General features: G+C 36.9%; 1 protein-coding gene across 2 annotated transcripts in view; it reads left to right on the forward strand.

The window, feature by feature from the left end:
* TBC1D32 (TBC1 domain family member 32) overlaps positions 1-19,760 on the forward strand; it is a 206,932-nt gene that overhangs the window by 39,913 nt on the left and 147,259 nt on the right. For both annotated transcript variants that reach the window (XM_061427448.1, XM_061427449.1), the window contains exons 12-16: positions 7,263-7,353; positions 10,947-11,087; positions 11,594-11,686; positions 12,636-12,778; positions 18,446-18,573. In XM_061427448.1, coding sequence (XP_061283432.1) covers positions 7,263-7,353; positions 10,947-11,087; positions 11,594-11,686; positions 12,636-12,778; positions 18,446-18,573 — 596 coding nt within the window. The remainder of the gene's footprint in view (positions 1-7,262; positions 7,354-10,946; positions 11,088-11,593; positions 11,687-12,635; positions 12,779-18,445; positions 18,574-19,760) is intronic.

A 19,760-nucleotide genomic window follows, 5' to 3' on the forward strand; every position in this document is an offset into this window, starting at 1 on the left:
TTTGACATACAGATATCTCACTCTTGCTGTCAGAAAGGCCTTGGTGGAAGTATTTCAAATGTTTCTTTTAGGTTAACTCTTAAAATATGTTCCTTATTTGAAAAGTGAATTATACTATAGTCAGTTCTTAGCCCACAAATATTACCAGCTTCAATATTCTACCAACATGTTCAGATATTTTATCTCACATACATAATGAACCAAACTTGCATCTTGCATGAGATTTCATCCTAAATCTAATTTTCTCTTAAAGTTTTCCTAAATTTACCAAAATACTAAAAGATATTTTTTTTATGGTTGTATCTATGGGTGTACGTACATGTGTGTACACACACACACACACGTTTCCCAGGTGTCTCAGTGGTAAAGAATCCACCTGCCAATGAAGGAGACACAAGCTAGATCCCTGGGTTGGGAAGATCCCCTGGAGAAGGAAATGGCAACTCGCCCCAGCATTCTTGCCTGGGGAATACCATGGACAGAGGATCCTGGTGGACTACAGTCCATGGGGATGCAAAGAGCTGGACACAGCTTAAGAGACTAAACAGCAGTAGTAGTGGGAAATTTGAATCGCTCATGGATTTGTCTTTTGTTTTATAAGAGATCCTTGTGAAAGGACTTCAGGCATAGCAGCGTGATATGAGTATCTGCTAAAGCATGTCCTCTAACTTCTGATAGGTGCTGTCTGATGATATTTTGTACAACAGTGAAACAGTGGCATTGTCCAGGGAGGCAGCTATTAGCTATATATATCCACTGAAAACTTAATGTGATTAGGGAAACTAAGAGACTAAATTTTTGATATTTTAATTAAATTTTAAACTAATATGTGTTAGTAGCTACTCTGTGCAGTTTGTTTGTGAAATGTGTGACATTTTCAATAGATAATGTGCCTGCATGCTCAGTCACTTCCGTAGTTTCTGACTCTTTGCGACACTATGGACTGTAGCCCGCCAGTCTCCTCTGTCCATCGGATTCTCCTGGCAAGAATACTGGAGTAGGTTGCTATGCCCTCCTCCAGGGGATCTTCCCCACCAGGGGTTGAACATGCGTCGCCTGTGTCTCCTGCATTGCAGGTGGATTCTCTATGGCTGAGCCATAGGGGAAGATTCAATAGGTAGCACTGGGCGACAAATCATTCATGTACTGTTGCCAGTTTTTTTAAAGCCATATCTGAGGAAGTTAAGAACTTTGTTTTTATGAACTAGCTGAAAAGCATTTTGGCTATCAGCACAGATATTTAATCTTTTAACAATTGGAATCTTTTGTCCAGTTTACCCTTAAGAGAATGGCTTCTGAGATGGCCTTATGTAGTACATTTCCTATTTTCCTTGCCCTCTTCAGGTTGCTAAAAAAAATATTGACAGCTAGGTTATTCAAAATTTTGTCTGTTTTTTTCTGCCTTCCTGTTTTCATACCACCACCACTCCACTCCTCCTCTCTGCCCCCACCCACCCTGCCCCAATCTTAGGGATTAATAGTTAAGTGAACTGGCTAGTATATATTTCCTACTGCAGGAGAATAAGTATGAAATAAAATCCTGAATTTTACAGCAAATACATCTTTCGTAAGGTTTAGAATTTCTGCTTTATCGACTACGCCAAAGCCTTTGACTGTGTGGATCACAATAAACTCTGGAAAATTCTGAAAGAGAGGGGAATACCAGACCGCCTGACCTGCCTCTTGAGAAACCTGTTTGCAGGTCAGGAAGCAACAGTTAGAACTCGACATGGAACAACGGACTGGTTCCAAATCGGGAAAGGAGTATGTCAAGGCTGTATATTGTCACCCTGCTCATTTAACTTATGCAGAATATATCATGAGACACGCTGAGGTGGGTGAAGCATAAGCTGGAATGAAGACTGCTGGGAGAAAGATCAATAACCTCAGATATGAGATGACACCACCCTTATGGCAAAAAGTGAAGAAGAACTAAAGGGCTTCTTGATGAAAGTGAAACAGGAAAGTGAAAAAGTTGGCTTAAAGCTCAACATTCAGAGAACTAAGATCATGGCATCTGGTCCCATCACTTCATGGGAAATAGATGGGGAAAAACAGTGGTAACAGTAGCAGACTTTATTTTTTGGGGCTCCAAGATCACTGTAAATGGTGACTACAGCCATGAAATTAAAAGACACTTGCTCCTTGGAAGAAAAGTTATGACCAACCTAGACAGCATATTAAAAAGCAGAGACATTACTTTTCCAACAGAGGTCCATCTAATCAAGGCTGTGGTTTTTCCATTGGTCATGTATGGATGTGAGAGTTGGACTGTGAAGAAGGCTGAGCACCGAAGAATTGATGCTTTTGAACTGTGGTGTTAGAGAAGACTCTTGAGAGTCCCTTGCACTGCAAGGAGATCCAAGCAGTCCATCCTAAAGGAAATCAGTCCTGAATGTTCATTGGAAGAACTGATGCTGCAGCTGAAACTCCAGTACTTTGGCCACTTGATGTGAAGAACTGATTCATTAGAAAAGACACTGATGTTGGAAACATTGAAGGCAGGAGGAGAAGGGGACAACAGAGGATGAGATGGCTGGATGGCATCACCGACTCAATGGACATGAGTTTGAGTGAACTCTGGGAGGTGGTGATGGACAGGGAGACCTGGTGTGCTGCAATCCATGGGATCGCAAAGAGTGGGACACGACCGAGCGACTGAACTGAACTGAAAGTTTAGAATACTCATTTTTTAAACCCTCAACTTGACTCTTTAGTATTTAAATTTACCTACTATATATTTGGTTTCTGCTCCTGCAATTTAAAGGGGATATTATGTCTTGTAGTTGTTCGTCTTCTGAGATGTGCCTTTTTCAGTGATTGTTACTCTTCTCAAACCAAAGATAAAACATGTAAGAAGTGAGGGAAAGAGTTAGAAGGAACAGAAGTAAGTTTAAGTGGGTAGTGAAAATAAAGATGAGTAGAAATGAGTGCAAGGAAGAATGAGTTTTTGAAGATTTGAGTGGAAGTGAGCTAAAGAATATCTGAGAGAGATTATTTGGAGATAGTGCTTTGAGTTCACAGAGAAGCTGTTTGTTCATTTGTCTTCTAATTCTTTAGAGCCTGTTTTAACTATGTTTGTCATATCAAAATTTCCCCGTAATGGCAGTTTTTGAAGAATTAGGATTTTAATATAATTTCATCTCAGAAGTATTTCTATCAAGTGGAGGCTGCATCCTAGACAAATTCCTGATAAACATGAAACAAATCACTATACTTTTGGGCAAAAGTGTGTGCTTATGAATGGTGTTTCAGGTTCTGACTAAGCAGAAGTGAGGGAAGGGCTGTGTGATTGGTGACAGAATAATCATTGATTCCCTTTTTTTCAAGAATTGACAAGTCAGGGAGTGTAGCCATGAAATTTTTGTAGAAGTCCCAAGGCAATATGACCAGTTTCCTTTAAATGAGTTTATTGCTGGTAGCCACTCATCTCAGGGCTGGTTTGGATCGAATTGACTGGATTAGAGACTTCTTGGACTATGCCTTCTTCTGAGCATTCTTTTATATATTCAGTAGATGCAAGCTAACCCAAAACAAAACAGGAGTTCAGAGTCTGTGCAAATAACGACAAAAGCAAAATGATCACAAAAGAATAGGCATGTTAATAATAGAACAATAATAGAACTAATGACCCAATGGTGTTCCTCCAAAACAAAAAGGCTTCTTTGTACAAAGAGCTGTTTCATAATAAATCCAAGGATAATAAAATCTAGCAATGAGAACTCAATAAAGCAAGATGAATCTTAGATCATCGTTGACACAGACCCGAGTGGTGGCAAATCTGAAGGATTATCAAAGCTTGGGATTTATGGCCCCAGTAGACGCTTTTCTTTGACGACCCCATGGAAATGATGCCAATTGAGAGTCCTCAAGGTAATCTCCATGGAAGCTCCAGAAATGTTGAAGTTTAAGAGCACTGTTCAGTATCTGAAACAATGCATCAAACTGTATTTGTTGCTTACTTAATTAGGCAAGGCAGATGTTAATACAGGATTTTGGGGAAAACTTGGAACTGGTCTGATGGGCTTTTAGAGGTGATAACTGAGTTGAAGCCAACAGTAAATTTCCCAGAGCATGTCTGTTGTTGGCTGACTTTTAGAAGAAAGGGGCTACTGATTAGTTGGTTTTCAGAAGTAAAGTTCATTGAGATCTGTTGACATACAATGATTTACAAGATTTTAAATTTGTTCTAGATACCTGTTAACCATGGTTATATAAAAGTATGGTTGTTCTGGCTTTTATCCTTAGAACCATCACTCATTTCCAAGGATTGTGGGGAATTTTGAAAATTAATGAATAGGTATTATTCTGGAAAGGAGGGAAGATGGTTAGTGTAGTGGTGGGAAAATATTTCAGGGCCATGGAATAGCATGTTTTAAAGGCTTTAGGGATTGGAAAATACATAGTACACTTGGAAACTGCGTGTACTTAATATGGCTGGACATAGATTGCTAAGAGATGTGTGAGTTAGTATTAGAGAAATTTCCCGAAAACCAGTTCCCTTAAAACTAGTATTAAGTGGATGATGTTTTTTGAAAAATTTTTAGGTACTTTAGATTGGGTCTGTGTCAGTTGACCTTAGCTTGTTTCATCATGTATGAGGCAGGATAAGGTCTCATAATTTCATGAAGAATAAATAAGACCTACTTGAAGGGAATCTTCAGCCTTTTCCCTTTTGCAGATAAAAATGAGTTTGTTGTACATTTCAGCTTTGAATGTGTTTCAGAATTAATTGATGTGCACTGATAGGTGAGATTTTTGGTGGATTTGCTTTTAATGAATTGGTTATTTGACTAGTCAGATAACTGTTGAATTGGCTTTTGGTGACTGACTTTTTACACAGGTAGATGTATTTCTCTGTGCATGTGTGTGTGTCTTGGGAGAGGGTCATCTGGAGGGTAATAGGAATAAAACTAATGTTAGGTCATTAGAAAGTTCTTATTGTTAAATTTAGGTGATTGACCTTTATTCTGGAGATTTAGTAATACACTGATAGATTTTCATGTACTGAAGTAACATTATATTAGGGCTTTGGAAAATTTGGAAAATGGGCTGAAGGTGTAGGTGGAAATAGTTTTTACTTCAATACATCTCTCCTAAGAGGGAAAAGATGGTAAAAACATGAATTAAGGCTATGACAGTGAATTGGGATAAATGGATGGACTTAGGAGTACTATATTTTGAATATAAGTTTTAGAGGACTTGACTTTTTGAATGGGGTTTGGTAAGGACTTGAGTTTCCCTGGTGTCTCAGTGGTAAAGAATCCACCTGCAAGCAGGAGACTCAGGTTCGATCCATGGGTCAAGAAGTTCCCCTGGAGAAGGAAATGGCTACCCTCTCCAGTATTCTTGCCTGGAGAATTCTCTGGATAGAGGAGCCTTGTGAGCTATAGTCCATGGGGGTCACAAAGAGTCAGACATGACTTAGTGACTCATACTTTGGGTCAGGACTTACTCATTTGAATATTTGTCATTCATTGATATAAGTAACACAGTAGGAAGAAAACAGGATTTTGGAAAAGGTTATGACTTTAGATTTGGTAGATTTGGTCGTATCAAGTTTGAGATCCAGATTTCCTGGTGGGGAGATTTCATTTTATTAATCTAGATCCTAAAGGTTGATTTAGACATAGATATGGAAGGGGGTTCCCAAAGCCTATCCCTAGATTTGATGATTTGCTGGGAGAAATTCTAGCACTCAGCATGTAGTTGTACTCCCAGCTATGGTTTCTTACCAAAAAAAAAGATGCAAAACAGAACTGGTTTAAGGATAAGGCACACTGGAGAAGATACCAGGCATGAACTTCTAAGAGTCTTTTTTCCCAGCAGAGTCACACAGGACTCATCTTAATTTCTCCAGTGTCAAATTATGACAGCTCATGTGACATGTTGTCTACCAGAGAAATTTATTAGAGATTTAGTGCCCATTTTCAAGTCAGGGATTAATCGTGTTCGCACCTTCTGCCTACTACATACCAGGGATTCCACACACCCAGAAGGAACACAGACGTTCAGCATAAAAACCACGTTGTTTGTTGAGGTACCATTTTTAGAATGGTAGGAAGAGTCCTGAAATCCAAGTTTCCAGATGATGGTCAAGGTCCAGTCTTGTAGGCGGGCCATTCTTAATGATGGTAATTCTGCCATGCTAATTCTTCTACATGAAATAAGGCCATAAGAATGAATGAGACTAGGAAATCTATCAATTCCTTGATTCCATCATTATGAACTCATCTCTGTCCACACAGCCGCCTTCATTTTCCCATCTGAAGCTTAACCTTTCCTTTCCCTTAGGTCCTAGCTGCTCCTGCTCTTAGACACTAATCTATCAATTATCCTTTCTCTTCTATATACTCTTAACTTCCTTTCTACTTAAGCAAGACCATATCCTTTCAACCTGAAGAATTCATTCTTGACCTAAGACCTCACCCCTATGTTTGACCCTTTTTTTCTTTCATGGCCAACCTTCTTGAAAATGAAAATTACACTATCTGCCTTTAATTTTTCAGTTCCTATTCCCTTTCCTTATAGTTAGTTCTGTTCCCCAAGGTCCCTTGAGATTGATCTTTTGAAGATCAACAAAACCCTCTTTATTACTACATCTAGCAATTATTGCTCCTTAACTCACGGGTGACGTCTATTTGAGAGCAGAATGAGACGGTATCTACAGGAAGTATGTAGGTATAGAGGAAAGGAAAAAGATTTGAAATCTTTGCTTGAGGAGAGTGGGAAAAGGAGGTAGAATCAAGACTATCAGAGAATCGCTGGGTACAGAAATTGGAGATCATTTTTTTATGACTGTTCTTTGTATTGAGAATTTTCTTTATCAGCTTTTAGCAATTCTGGTATCTAAGATGGAAATGAAAGCTAGATACAGGTCACGTTTTACTGGCCAAGTAGGAAGAAAAGACTCTTAAGGCAAGGAAATTGGGGATATTGAGAAGAGAATTTTTAAAGTCATGACCAGAATTTTTTCATCTTTCACTATAAAATGTAAAATACATTTGTATTTTTGTCTTAATACTAACATTATAACAATAGTATATTTACTGGTCTACAAATATTTTCCATGTTTCCTGGAATGAAGCCGTAGTTAAAATGTAACTGCAGAGACTGAGCTTCAGTGGAAAGGTGCTATTCTAAATTTTCTGAATATTTTTCTTAGATATTTTCCCAACATATTTTACAGCCTTGACTAACTTCTTTAATACATGGACTTGTGTGCTTAAAATTTTAGGATTAATAAGCTGTTATTTTATTAGATAACTACAGCAGTTCAGCAGTGTGTTCAGTACTTTGAGTTGTGTGAAACCATGAAAGGTGATGAAGTTTTGGGACATTCAAAGTCTTGTGGTAAGTATTATATTTTGTTACATTTTAAAAAATGGTAAATTTTATTAATAAATAGCTTTGTAATTTATTTTTTAATATCATAATAAATTAGATTGCTTTTGCTAATACAAGATACTTTCCACAGATTTAAGATACAGCATAATATGACCTTTTGTAGCAGATCTACATTTGAAGTTATCATAGCGATTCATACAGTCTGCAGTTTTTCAGCTCATAACACGGTGTATGTCCTCGTGAGTTACACTGCAGTAGTACACTAGAGGAAGAAAGAATGAAAGTGTATCAGGTGCATTTTGGTGGGAGGAAAATTTCTATGGAATACTGTTTTATTATTGAACACTTTGCCCCATTTTATGATTCTTCTCTGCTTATCCTCAGTCTGAACTAAAATATTCTAAATGTTTCATAGTCTGGCCCTTATATATCTATCTAATCTCATATCTAGTTATTGATAGAAGTGAAACTTCTCTTAGAAGGCATACCAGTGCCTACACTTTGGTTATTCCTACTCCTGCTGCCACTATCCATAATCCCTACACTGATACAAATCTTATTGAGAAAGAGTAAACTTTGAGTTTTTCAAGAAGGCACCTTTGCCTTAGGTGAATTTTTATTATTCTTGCTGACTTCATACAGCTTTGTATGTGAATTTGATATCTTATCATTCTACGTCACTTCTTTAGGGAAATATTAAGTTCTTTGAGAATATGAAGATATCTTATAATTTTATTTATCCCTGAATAAATTCTTTACTCAAGAAAAATGACCAAAGACCAATTATTAACAGGTTTCAAAATATAAGTGTTTTGTAGTAAAGGAGAAAGTACAGAAAGAAGCCAGAACTTTGAGAGAAGATAAAGATAAATAAGTTTATATGCATATGAGAGTAAAAGTGTTAGTCACTCGGTCATGTCTGACTCTTTGCGACCGCATGGACTGTAGCCCACCAGGCTCCTGCTGCTGCTAAGTCACTTTAGTCGTGTCCGACTCTGTGCGACCCCAGAGATGGCAGCCCACCAGGCTCCCCCTGGGATTCTCCAGGCAAGAACACTGGAGTGGGTTGCCGTTTCCTCCTCCAATGCATGAAAGTGAAAAGTGAAAGTGAAGCTGCTCAGTCGTGTGCAACTCCTAGCGACCCCATGGACTGCAGCCTACCAGGCTCCTCCGCCCATGGGATTTTCCAGGCAAGAGTACTGGAGTGGGGTGCCATTGCACCAGGCTCCTCTGTCCATGGAATTCTCCAGGCAAGAATACTGGAGTGGGTAGCCATTCCCTTCTCCAGGAGATATTACCAACCCAGGGATCAAAGCCAGGTCTCCTGGTATGAGACAGCAAAAGAGACACTGATGTATAGATCAGTCTTATGGACTCTGTTGGAGAGGGAGAGGGTGGGAAGATTTGGGATAATGGCATTGAAACATGTATAATATCATGTATGAAACGAGTTGCCAGTCCAGGTTCGATGCACAATACTGGATGCTTGGGGCTTGTGCACTGGGACGACCCAGAGGGATGGTATGGGGAGGGAGAAGGGAGGAGGGTGCAGGCATATTCTTTAATGTCTGAGCTGCCAGTGAAGCCTGTGTGTGTGTGTGTATATAATCTGTAAATTCATAAATTTTTCTAATTAATATTAAAATGTTATATCTAGCTTTTTTTCCCTACCCATCTCCCAGCCCTTCACTACCTTGGTTTTTTCCCTGTCTAGTGAAGACTTCAGGGTGCTTCATTGCAGTCTTTCAACATTTCTTTCAAAATTTTTGCCTTCTTCTCTTTCAGAGTTTCCTGCCTACAGTTCTTCTACTCTAGGTCACCTCTGCATTTATGCATGCAGATGCATATTTATGTGCCCTTATCAATGTTCCTTTTCTCCCAGTTAGAATGAAGAGGTAATCCTTCTGTTCTAGATTGAACTACTTGTCTGCTCTTGATTCTGTTCCTATCTGGTGTTTTGTTTTTTTTTTGAGAACCATTGCTTCATTTGTTGTCTTCCTTTCTGTTGGTACCTTTCCTTGCATTCTCTAAACCTGCTCATATTTTTCATATAAAAAACTGAGCAATTTCATATGTACCTTACTTCTCTTTGCTTTCCTTAAGAGTAAAGGCCTTCTAACTATTGAATATATACCCAGGCCCCATTTCTTTATCTCCTATTCACTTCTCAACCATGGAAATGATACTTTTATTTCTGCTGTTCCTTGGTCTTCCCATTAATTTTCTCTTCTTTCTTGCCCTCATTTTACAGCATTTGCCTCTCTTGACTCTTTCCTTCATCTTCCTGATACCATTCTTTCTTAGATTTCTTCATTCTCATCTAACATGTTTTTCTTAGTCACTTGAAAGGTTCTATTTATGTCTGTACTTAAAAAAGTTTTGCTCTTTGCTTTTTTTTTTTCAGCTTAGTCTAGCTGTTGTCTCTTGAGGGAGCCTGTTCACTCTCATGGTTTCAAGTATTACATATTTTTATATATAAATGATCACCCTTAAATGTTTAAGTCTGTATTCCTTTCCTGAGTCCCAGACCAATGCACTCATACTTAGTATTCTATTTGGAAGATCCTTGGGAACGTCAATATTAAAATATCAAGGACTGAAATCATTATTATCTTTCTAAACATTTTTTCTTCAGAATTAAATAGAAGAAGAATTTACTATGTACTCAGAAACTTGAGAATTTTTTAAAATCTTTTCATGGTATGCATGTAATTCTAGCTAAGGCACATTGATTTTATTTCCTTCAACATTTATTTTTTGTCTCATCTTCTCCATTCTTTTTTCTAATGGATGCTTTTGTTCGTGATTTTCCTAATGAGTGTTACTTTAAGCCTTGACCTTCTTCCATTCACCTTTCCATGTTGCCATCAGTCAGTTTTCCACAAGCATATTTGATTACTTTTCTGCTTGAAACCCTTTAGTATCATCACAGTTGCCTCTATAATAAAGCCCATACTCTTTCTGCAGCTAAGTCCTGATATGTTGCTGCTATCCGCTAGCCATTTGTTTCTCCTACTTATCCTCCCCGTGCTCTGTTCAATCAGGCTGTTTGCCACTGGAAGCCTGGTTTCACTCTTCTTGGTTTTTGACACCAGCAAATAGTTCAAGGTGTTATATAAAACAGGTACTCAGTAGATCTCGAATGTATGGATGAATGAGTGAATAAATGATATATGTTAGAAGGTGCCTTTATTTTAGCAATTCTAATTTCATCTGCAAACATGGTTACAAATATGATTGTGCTACTGGCCTTTAATTGGTAGAATTATGCAGTAATAATGTTTTATATTGAGTTCCTTCCTTCCTTAATTCAGTCTCTTTATAATGACAGATAACTAACAATCTTATGGTATTTGTTTTAGAATGATCACTGTATGCCTATTATACTTTTCTGAGGTTTGATAAATTTTATAATGAATGTTTTTCTTCAGATTTAAGTGTATTAAAGTATCTTGGGAAACAGTAAGGGATTTTTAAAGAAATTTATACCAAGTGTCTCCATTATAGACTGCAACCTTGTTTAATGTTCAGAGAGAAATAAAAACAGGTACTATGAAATATAATAGCATTAAAACAAATGTAATTGTTTTTCTTTTAAGGGATTAAGCAGAAAACTTTCTACTACTCAGGACAAGAATTACAATACATTTATTTCATTCACTCACTGAGCCTTTTGGGAAGATTACTGATCTATACACAAGGCCGAAAGCTATTTCCTGTAAAGTTAAAGACTAGAAAAGGTAAGTGCAATTAGGAGATATGAATATATTCAGGTATGATAAAATTTGTGCTATGATTTTTTAGTTTAGAGATTTGGCTTGGTCTCTCCTAGGATACTGAGCAAGATACCTTTCAGTCTGCTGACAGGCTTATGTAAAGTGTTGTTATTTTTTTTTTTCTCCCAGTATGTACTTCTTCCTACTTGTATAATTCTATTTCCCCTGTCTTTAATGTTTCCTTATTTTTTTTTTCTCTGCCTTTTAAAATCCTAGATATATTGGATGATTCAAGTCTGGATTCAGAACTAGCAGTCCTTGTTCTGATTCGGCTAAAAATTAGCTGTGATCTTTAGGCAACTATGTCTAGTTTATTCTTCTGGATATAATCTTGTATTATAGACCCTTTTTTCCTAATTGTACCATAGTTTCTGTGAAAACTCAGATTAGGAGGATGGATGATTAGTTTAAAATTTTCTAACTTGTAAACATATGCTAGAAAATGATGTTCTTTTTCTTCCTTTTTGAAGATTCGGTATCCCTTACAGATCTTCTGGTTCTGTTTACCCAACTTATCTATCATTCACCAACTTGTCCAAAGATGACATCACCTGGTCATTTAGGTAATCTGCTTCTATTATAAATAGAGAAATAGAAACCATGGAAAAATATTCTATTTTCTGGATGTTTTCACAGACCTCATTTGGTAAAGAGATTTCATTAAGAAAGCATTATTCATAATAAATTACATTGGTCCTGTCAAGTATTTGCTTAGTGAATTTATGGAGTATGGAATATTAGAGTATAAATTAAGAACTTTAGTGTTTTTATGTTGTATATTACCAGGAAAACCTTACATTACTAACTTTTGGTTCCCTAATTTCTTCATGTAAAACACTGTTTTGTTTAGTATATTAGGAGGCAAATGTCTGCAAATGTTAATTTATGAAACTAAAAATACCACATTAATTTTGGGACTGTTCTCTATATTATATTTATTTATATCTGTGTCTTGCTGAATATATATATATTTTTAAAAGTCTTAAAAATGTTCGTTTATTTCATTGGTTTTATGCTAACACAAGAAATATGCTAGTTTCCATTACAGTTTCTCCTCTGCTTTCTTTTTGGCTGTGTTTTGTATTTTTTAATGATTCTAGTTTACTCCCAGGCTTGACACCTGAATATACTTTCTTCTTTTTTTAAGAAAAAGAAGAAAAGTGAATGCAATCAGAAAGGTGTTTGCCAGGAGGGGAGAAGTTGTGAATTTGCTTCAAACCACATCCTCACTATCAAGCAGAGCTTTAATGTCAAACAGCAAATGATCTAATGATGTCTTTTGGTGTTTATAATGTCATTTGCTTTCATTAACTTGAAGATACATTAAGCAAATATTCTCAAGTTTCAGGTCATAATTTGGTAATAAATCATCCTCTGAGCATTGAATTGTATGATTTTTAAACTCTTTAATTAACCTTGATGAGCTTTTTGAAACAAGCAATAGCTAGCACAGAAACAAAAGATGTAAGTAATGTCTTATTAAATTTTCAAAAAATACTTCTTCTTTATCAGAGGATTATTCTCCTGCAAGTATGGCAACTGAAGTTCTGTGTATACTCTGTGATCAGAAAGAATGTGCAATTGAATGCTTATATAACAACACTGTGATTGAGGCTCTTCTTCAGCCTATTCATAACTTAATGAAAGGAACTAAGGTTGGTAATAAAGAGTCTCTTACTTGGGTATTAATGAATATTCAATGGGACTTCTAAATTTGATCATTTGAACTATTATACCATTTTCCATATAAATGTATTTTAAATCTTACTTCATACAGTTAGTTGATTTTAGTTATGACAGTGTCAGGGAAAAGTCCATATAACATCTTAATCTTTTTTTCTGGTCAGGCAAGAACTGAAGTTCTCTATTAAGATATTTGTTTTATAAATCTTTTAAGTCGTATGAGTACTTTGTTGTTTGTTTTAATGACAACTATATAGCCTTTGGAAATATTTTCCTGGAGTCAGCTTTTTTTAAATATGAAGAACAAGTATTGTTTTAGATAAACTTATAAGCATCCCAGTTCTGAACATATGTATGTCTCTGCAGTTTGTGCAGTATATTACCTTACATTATATACTGTATCCATCACACCCGAGGCTGAAAGAAAGTGCTTAATGTCAGACATTTAGTAGGTGGAAGAGTTGATACCATTACCACTAGTGCAGTCTGTGTAATGTATCTCTCCACTCCTGTAACTAAATTTCTGGGAAATGACTAAAAGCCTTAGCAATAGACTAAAGGTGATTTTCCGTGTCTGTGTTTTGTAGTGTTTTCATTGATTTCTTCTCTCTTTGCCCACCTCTCAGTGGGATGGGCAACTGTTCACCCACTCACATATTCATCATTTATTGCTCATTCAGAAAGCATTAAACATTTATGTGACTGTGGTGCACAGGGTGGAATTCTGGGAAAGTAAGTGGTCATAATGAAAATATTTTGATCTTTGTCAGCCTCAGGAAAACAGGATGACCAGAGAAGAAATAAATAGATCATAATATACAATTTAATATTACAGAATGCCATAACATAAATTTTGAAGTCTAAACATAACCATAACATAAATTTCAAAACGTAAACCACATACCAGAGCTAAGAAATATACTCCTGGATTTTGAACCATAGCTATTGCTTCTTCAGTTCAGTTCAGTCGCTCAGTCATGTCCGACTCTTTGCGACCCCACGAATCGCAGCATGCCAGGCCTCCCTGTCCATCACCTATTCCCAGAGTTTACTCAAACTCACGTGCATGGAGTCGGTGATGCCATCCAGCCATCTCATCCTCTGTCGTCCCCTCTTCCTCCTGCCCCCAATCTCTCCCAGCATCAGGGTCTTTTCCAGTGAGTCAGATCTTTGCATGAGGTGGCCAAAGTATTGGAGTTTCAGCTTTAGCATCAGTCCTTCCAATGAACACCCGGGACTTGATCTCCTTTAGGATGGACTGGTTGGACCTCCTTGCAGTCCAAGGGACTATCAAAAGTCTCCAACACCACAGTTCAAAAGCATCAATTCTTTGGTGCTCAGCTTTCTTCACAGTCCAACTTTCACATCCATACATGACTACTGGAAAAACCATAGCCTTGACTAGACAGATCTTTGTTGGCAAAGTAATGTCTCTGCTTTTCAATATGCTATCTAGGTTGGTCATAACTTTCCTTCCAAGGAGTAAGCTTTTAATTTCATGGCTGCAGTCACCATCTGCAGTGATTTTGGAGCCCCCCAAAATAAAGTCTGACAGTGTTTCTACTGTTTCCCCATCTATTTCCCATATTGATTCTTAACTTTCATCTATCTATCTTTAACTTTCTGTTTTATTTTGGCATCTTTCTTTTACCTGTAAATGTGTTGGGATGGAGGAAATTCTTGATTACCCAGTGCACAATTTTAACTACCACCTTATATCTGATCTTTTTAACAATAAGCTTTTAATTATGGCAGGTTACCATTCTTGTCTTGGCTCCTCTTCCCATTGTTTCTCACCTCATTGTATTATAATCTTGCCTTCATCATGTCACTGACGGAGCTTTGATTGCAGTTGCCTGTAATTTTAAAACGTAACTTTTCAGATTTGATCGTTAACACAGTAGATCACTTCTGAAATTGTGTTTCCTTAGCTTTCCTACAATCTTTCTGTTTTTTTCTGTCCCTTTCTAAATATTCTTTGTTACCTCTGTGGTTTCCCTTCCAAGTCCCTGCTGTCTTCAGTGATTCAGGACCTGGTTCACTTTTATTTCTCTTAGTATGCTTTTCCTGGATGATTAGATCACTTCAGCTCCAGACTTCTTTAGCTGCCTACTAACTTCAGGCGCCTACTGAACACCTTTTTTTGTTATTTATTCCATGAGCCAAACTCAGCATTTTCTTTTTTTTTAAATTTATTTAATTTATTTATTTTAATTGGAAGTTAATTACTTTACAATATTGTATTGGTTTTGCCATACATCAACATGAATCCACCACGGGTATACACATGTTCCCCATCCTGAACCCCTCTCCCACCTCCCTCCCCATGCCATCCCTCTGTGTCATCCCAGTGCACCAGCCCCAAGCGTCCTGTATCCTGCATTGAACCTGAACTGGTGATTCATTTTTTATATGATATTATACATGTTTCAATGCCATTCTCCCAAATCAACCCACCCTCTCCCTCTCCCACAGAGTCCAAAAGACTGTTCTATACATCTGTGTCTCTTTTGCTGTCTCACATACAGGGTTATCGTTACCATCTTTTAAATTCCATATATATGTGTTAGTATACTGTATTGGTGTTTTTCTTTCTGGCTTACTTCACTCTGTATAATAGGCTCCAGTTTCATCCACCTCATTAGAACAGATTCAAATGTATTCTTTTTAATGGCTGAGTAATACTCCATTGTGTATATGTACCACAGCTGTCTTATCCATTCATCTGCTGATGGACATCTAGGTTGCTTCCATGTCCTGGCTATTATAAACAGTGCTGCGATGAACATTGGGGTACACGTGTCTCTTTCAATTCTGGTTTCCTCGGTGTGTATGCAAAACAGTATTTTTTTTTCTGCCCTTTTCTGTTCTGTAAATGGGAACTCCTTCATTCTCTACATTCAATTTATATTTAAGACCTAGAGATTTTTTCCCCCCTGCATATGTCTAAAATCCAGGTATTTCTCTTAATCCCGACTGTTTTTGCTTTTGTTTGTGTGTGCGCATGCATGCTCAGTCAGTTCTGACTCTTTTGTGACCCCAGGGACTGTTGCCCACTGGCTAGACTCCTCTGTCCATAGGATTTTCCCAGCGAGATTACAGGAGTGGGTTGCCATTTCCTCCTCCGTGGGATTTTCCCAACCCAGAGATCAAATGTACATCTCCAGAATCTGTATTGCAGGTGATTCTTTACTGCTGAGCCACAAGTGTAGGTATTATTTTTGTTTAAGCCCTGATAATTTCTTGCTTGGAATATACACATTTTTTCTTGTTCAGTTTTTCCTTTTTCCAGCCTATTCCTATTTTGCCACTAAGGCTACTTGTTGCTTGCTGGATAAACCAGACTTTTCAACTAGACATTTATATCGAGTTTTCTGTTTTCTTATATTGTACCTGTTTCTTTCCTGTATATTCCAGTTATAAGAGATCATTTGCATTTTCTAAGTCAGGTTATAGTGTTTCCCTATGTTCAAACACTTATTCCTTGCCATGGAAAGTCTCTAACTTGGTCTGTTTGTTCTTCAGACTGTAGTTTATTGTATCTTGAAATTTTCTCTCAATTCTCCCTGACAGATTTAGGTGTTTGTCTATATTCTCACATTATGTACTTCTGTAATTGTACCTAAGTTGCAGTGATTCTTGAGAATTAAAAAAAAAAAAACTGTCTGGCACATAATAGACATTCATTATTTCACTTAAGGCATTGAACACTACCCACTGAGTCAATGCTGCATCACTGGCTCTATGCTGGGTAGTTGAAATATAGAAGTGACTAACACGTAGTCATTGTTTTTTAAGGAACCCACTCTAATAGGAAAGACAGAATATCAAACAAATAAACTATTGAAAATGAGGAAAAAGAAAGTTTAAAAAATGTGTGTATGAATGAAGGAAAGTAGAGAATTTCTTTTAAGAAAGATATTTAGTGTGAGAGTAACAAATTAAACATTAGATCATCTAGTTAAGAATTCTTCAGGTGAATATACCTGACCCCTCATTAGTTAAACTAACCCACTGAATTTATTAGAATGTATTGGTTGCAGTGTGTTTTTTGTTCAGTCACTAAGTCGTGTCCGACTCTTTGCAACCCCGTGGCTACAGCATGCCAGGCTCCTCTGTCCTCTTCTCTGTCCCAGAGTTTGCTCAAATTCATGTCCACTGAGTCAGTGATGCCATCCAACCATCTCATCCTCTGTCACCCCTTTCTCCTTTTGCCTTCAGTTTTTTTCCCAACATCAGTGTCTTTTCCAGTGAGTAGGCTCTTCACAATCAGGTGGCCAAATTATTGGAGCTTCAGCTTCAGATCAGTCCTTCAAATGAATATTCAGGGTTGATTTCCTTTAGGATTGACTGGTTTGATCTCCTTTGCTGTCCAAGGGACTCTCAAGAGTCTTCTCTAGGACTACAGTTCAAAAGCATCAATTCAGTGGCACTCAGCCTGTGATCCAACTCTCTCATCTGTACATGACTACTGGAAAATCATAGCTTTGACTATATGGACCTTTGTTGGCAAAGTGATAGCTCTGCTTATTAATACGCTGTCTAGGTTTGTCATAGCTTTCCTTTGAAGGAGCAAGCGTCTTTTAATTTCATGGCTGCAGTCACTGTATAGATATATTCAAAATTATCGAGGAGAATAGGTGCATTGCATCCATGTAGGTACAGGTGCATAAGTAGGTCCCAGAAAGAATGGAAACTTTAGTAGACTTAGACTTGTAGGTAGTCTCTAGCATTGACACAACTCTCTAGTTTTTAGTATTTCCTATGTACTAATTTTCTATATACTGGTAAAACTAGTTTTACTACTTTTAACAATAAAAAATGGGGAAATATGATCAGTTCCACTTAGGTTTTCTCATTAGTTGACATCATTAGCTATTGGCCAACTCATGAATTGATAGTCCTTAGTCACACCTATGGAGAAGACAATGGCAACCCACCCCAGTACTCTTGCCTGGAGAATCCCATGGACTGAGGAGCCTGGTAGGCTGCAGTCCATGGTGTCGCTAAGAGTTGGGCACGACTGAGCGACTTCACTTTCACTTTTCACTTTCACACATTGGAGAAGGAAATGGCAACCCACTCCAGTGTTCTTGCCTGGAGAATCCCAGGGACGGGGGAGCCTGGTGGGCTGCCGTCTATGGGGTCGCACAGAGTCAGACACGACTGAAGTGACTTAGCAGCAGTAGCAGCAGCAGTCACACCTATAACTCATGACCCAGTCAGTTATAGGAAAAGATGATGTCCCTTAGAAAGTATGTTAGATAGCATGTACAATGAAATTAGATCAGATATAGCCCAGTGAGTGAAAAGTAAAGGGCAAAGAAGAAGAGCTACTGCATTTGTCATCTAGAATTATATGCATATAAAATTATAATAGCAACAATTGTTTCAGCTGTCTTAATAAACAGTAATAGCTTTGGGTAAAAAGTATGTATGTTTTTGCCTTATCAACTGTGCTAGTACGAGAATATAATCTAATGATGCATTTAATTCAGACATATTTCACAGCCTAACAATCATTAACTTTCTTTTTTTGTTGTGATAATATAACTTTATTAGATTACAGTACCATCCTTGAATGTTAGTCTGTGATATGTTAGCATGTCATAAAATTATATGATATCTTTAACATACAGGCTGCTCCAAATTGCTCTGAAACAGCTTTAATTCATATAGCTCATATTTTGGCAAGAATTGCATCTGTGGAAGAAGGACTTACCCTACTACTTTATGGAGAAAATATGAACTCTTCTGAAGAAAAAAGGTATGTTTCTGTTTTGAATAATTTGTGGAATTTTTTAGTGTGTTTTTGCTAATCTGATTTAAAGTTTGCAAAAATCTTGTCATATATTAATGAAAATTGGGATAATTATTCTAGATAGTTATCTAGTTAGGTTTCTTGATCAACTACTAACATATTAGATCATCAGAAATTTGAAGAAATAACGAGGATTATGAATTCTACAGGCAGAGTAGGTCTTGATGTCTGTAACTTCAAAAGAAAACTAGAATGGTTCACTCTACATAGGATCTTTTTTACTCCCTTGGACTGTACTCTTGGAACTTCTAAAGCCACAAATGACTGACTTTAAGTTAAACCGTAGAAAGGAAAGCTAACTACTTCCCCATCTTCCTTCTCTAACCCTTATTCAGTTCTATCACCTGGGTCAGCCAGTGATAACATTATGTTTATGCTTGTAGACTTTCTCTGCACCTGTAATGATGCATCAAATATATATGTTCATAGTCATAGAATTATTTCTTTTCAAAAATGGTATATACATTACTTGGTTTTTTGTGTGTAACCATAACCTCTTCCTAGGTGAATATAGAACGAAACATTTTTTAATAGCTCTATGATACATTTTTGTATGACTTTACCATAATTTATTCAGATTTCTCTACATTATTGGATATTAGGTTGTGTCTATGATTTTGCCTCCACAAATAACACCACAATGAGTGTCCTTTTATTCTATTGCTGTTGTAGATTACATTAATTGATTTTTTTTAATATTGAACCACCTTGCATACCTAGAATATTTCTTTTTATACATTGTTAGATTTGATTTACTAATATTTAAGGATTTTTGTCTGTGTTTATGAGAGAGACTAGTCTGTGGTTTTCGTGATTCTTGTCTGGTCTTACTGTAACACTGATCTCATAATTTAGGAAATAGTCTACTTCTAGATTTTGAAAGAGATTTGGCATAATTTGTTGAATGTTTGATAGAGTTCACCAGTGTACCTATTTGGGCAAAGTGTTTTCTATTTAGGAAGTTTATTATTTATTCTCTTTCTTTAATAGGTAGGTTTATTCAGATCATTTGTGTTTTGGCAGGTTGTGTCTTTCAAGGAACTGGTCCACTTATGTAAGTTTTCTAATGTGTGGGCATAGACTTTTTATTGATATATATATATATTTTACAGTATTCCTTTATTACCTGTTTA

Source organism: Bos javanicus, chromosome 9 (assembly GCF_032452875.1).
Source record: "Bos javanicus breed banteng chromosome 9, ARS-OSU_banteng_1.0, whole genome shotgun sequence".
NCBI classification, from domain to species: Eukaryota; Metazoa; Chordata; class Mammalia; order Artiodactyla; family Bovidae; genus Bos; species Bos javanicus.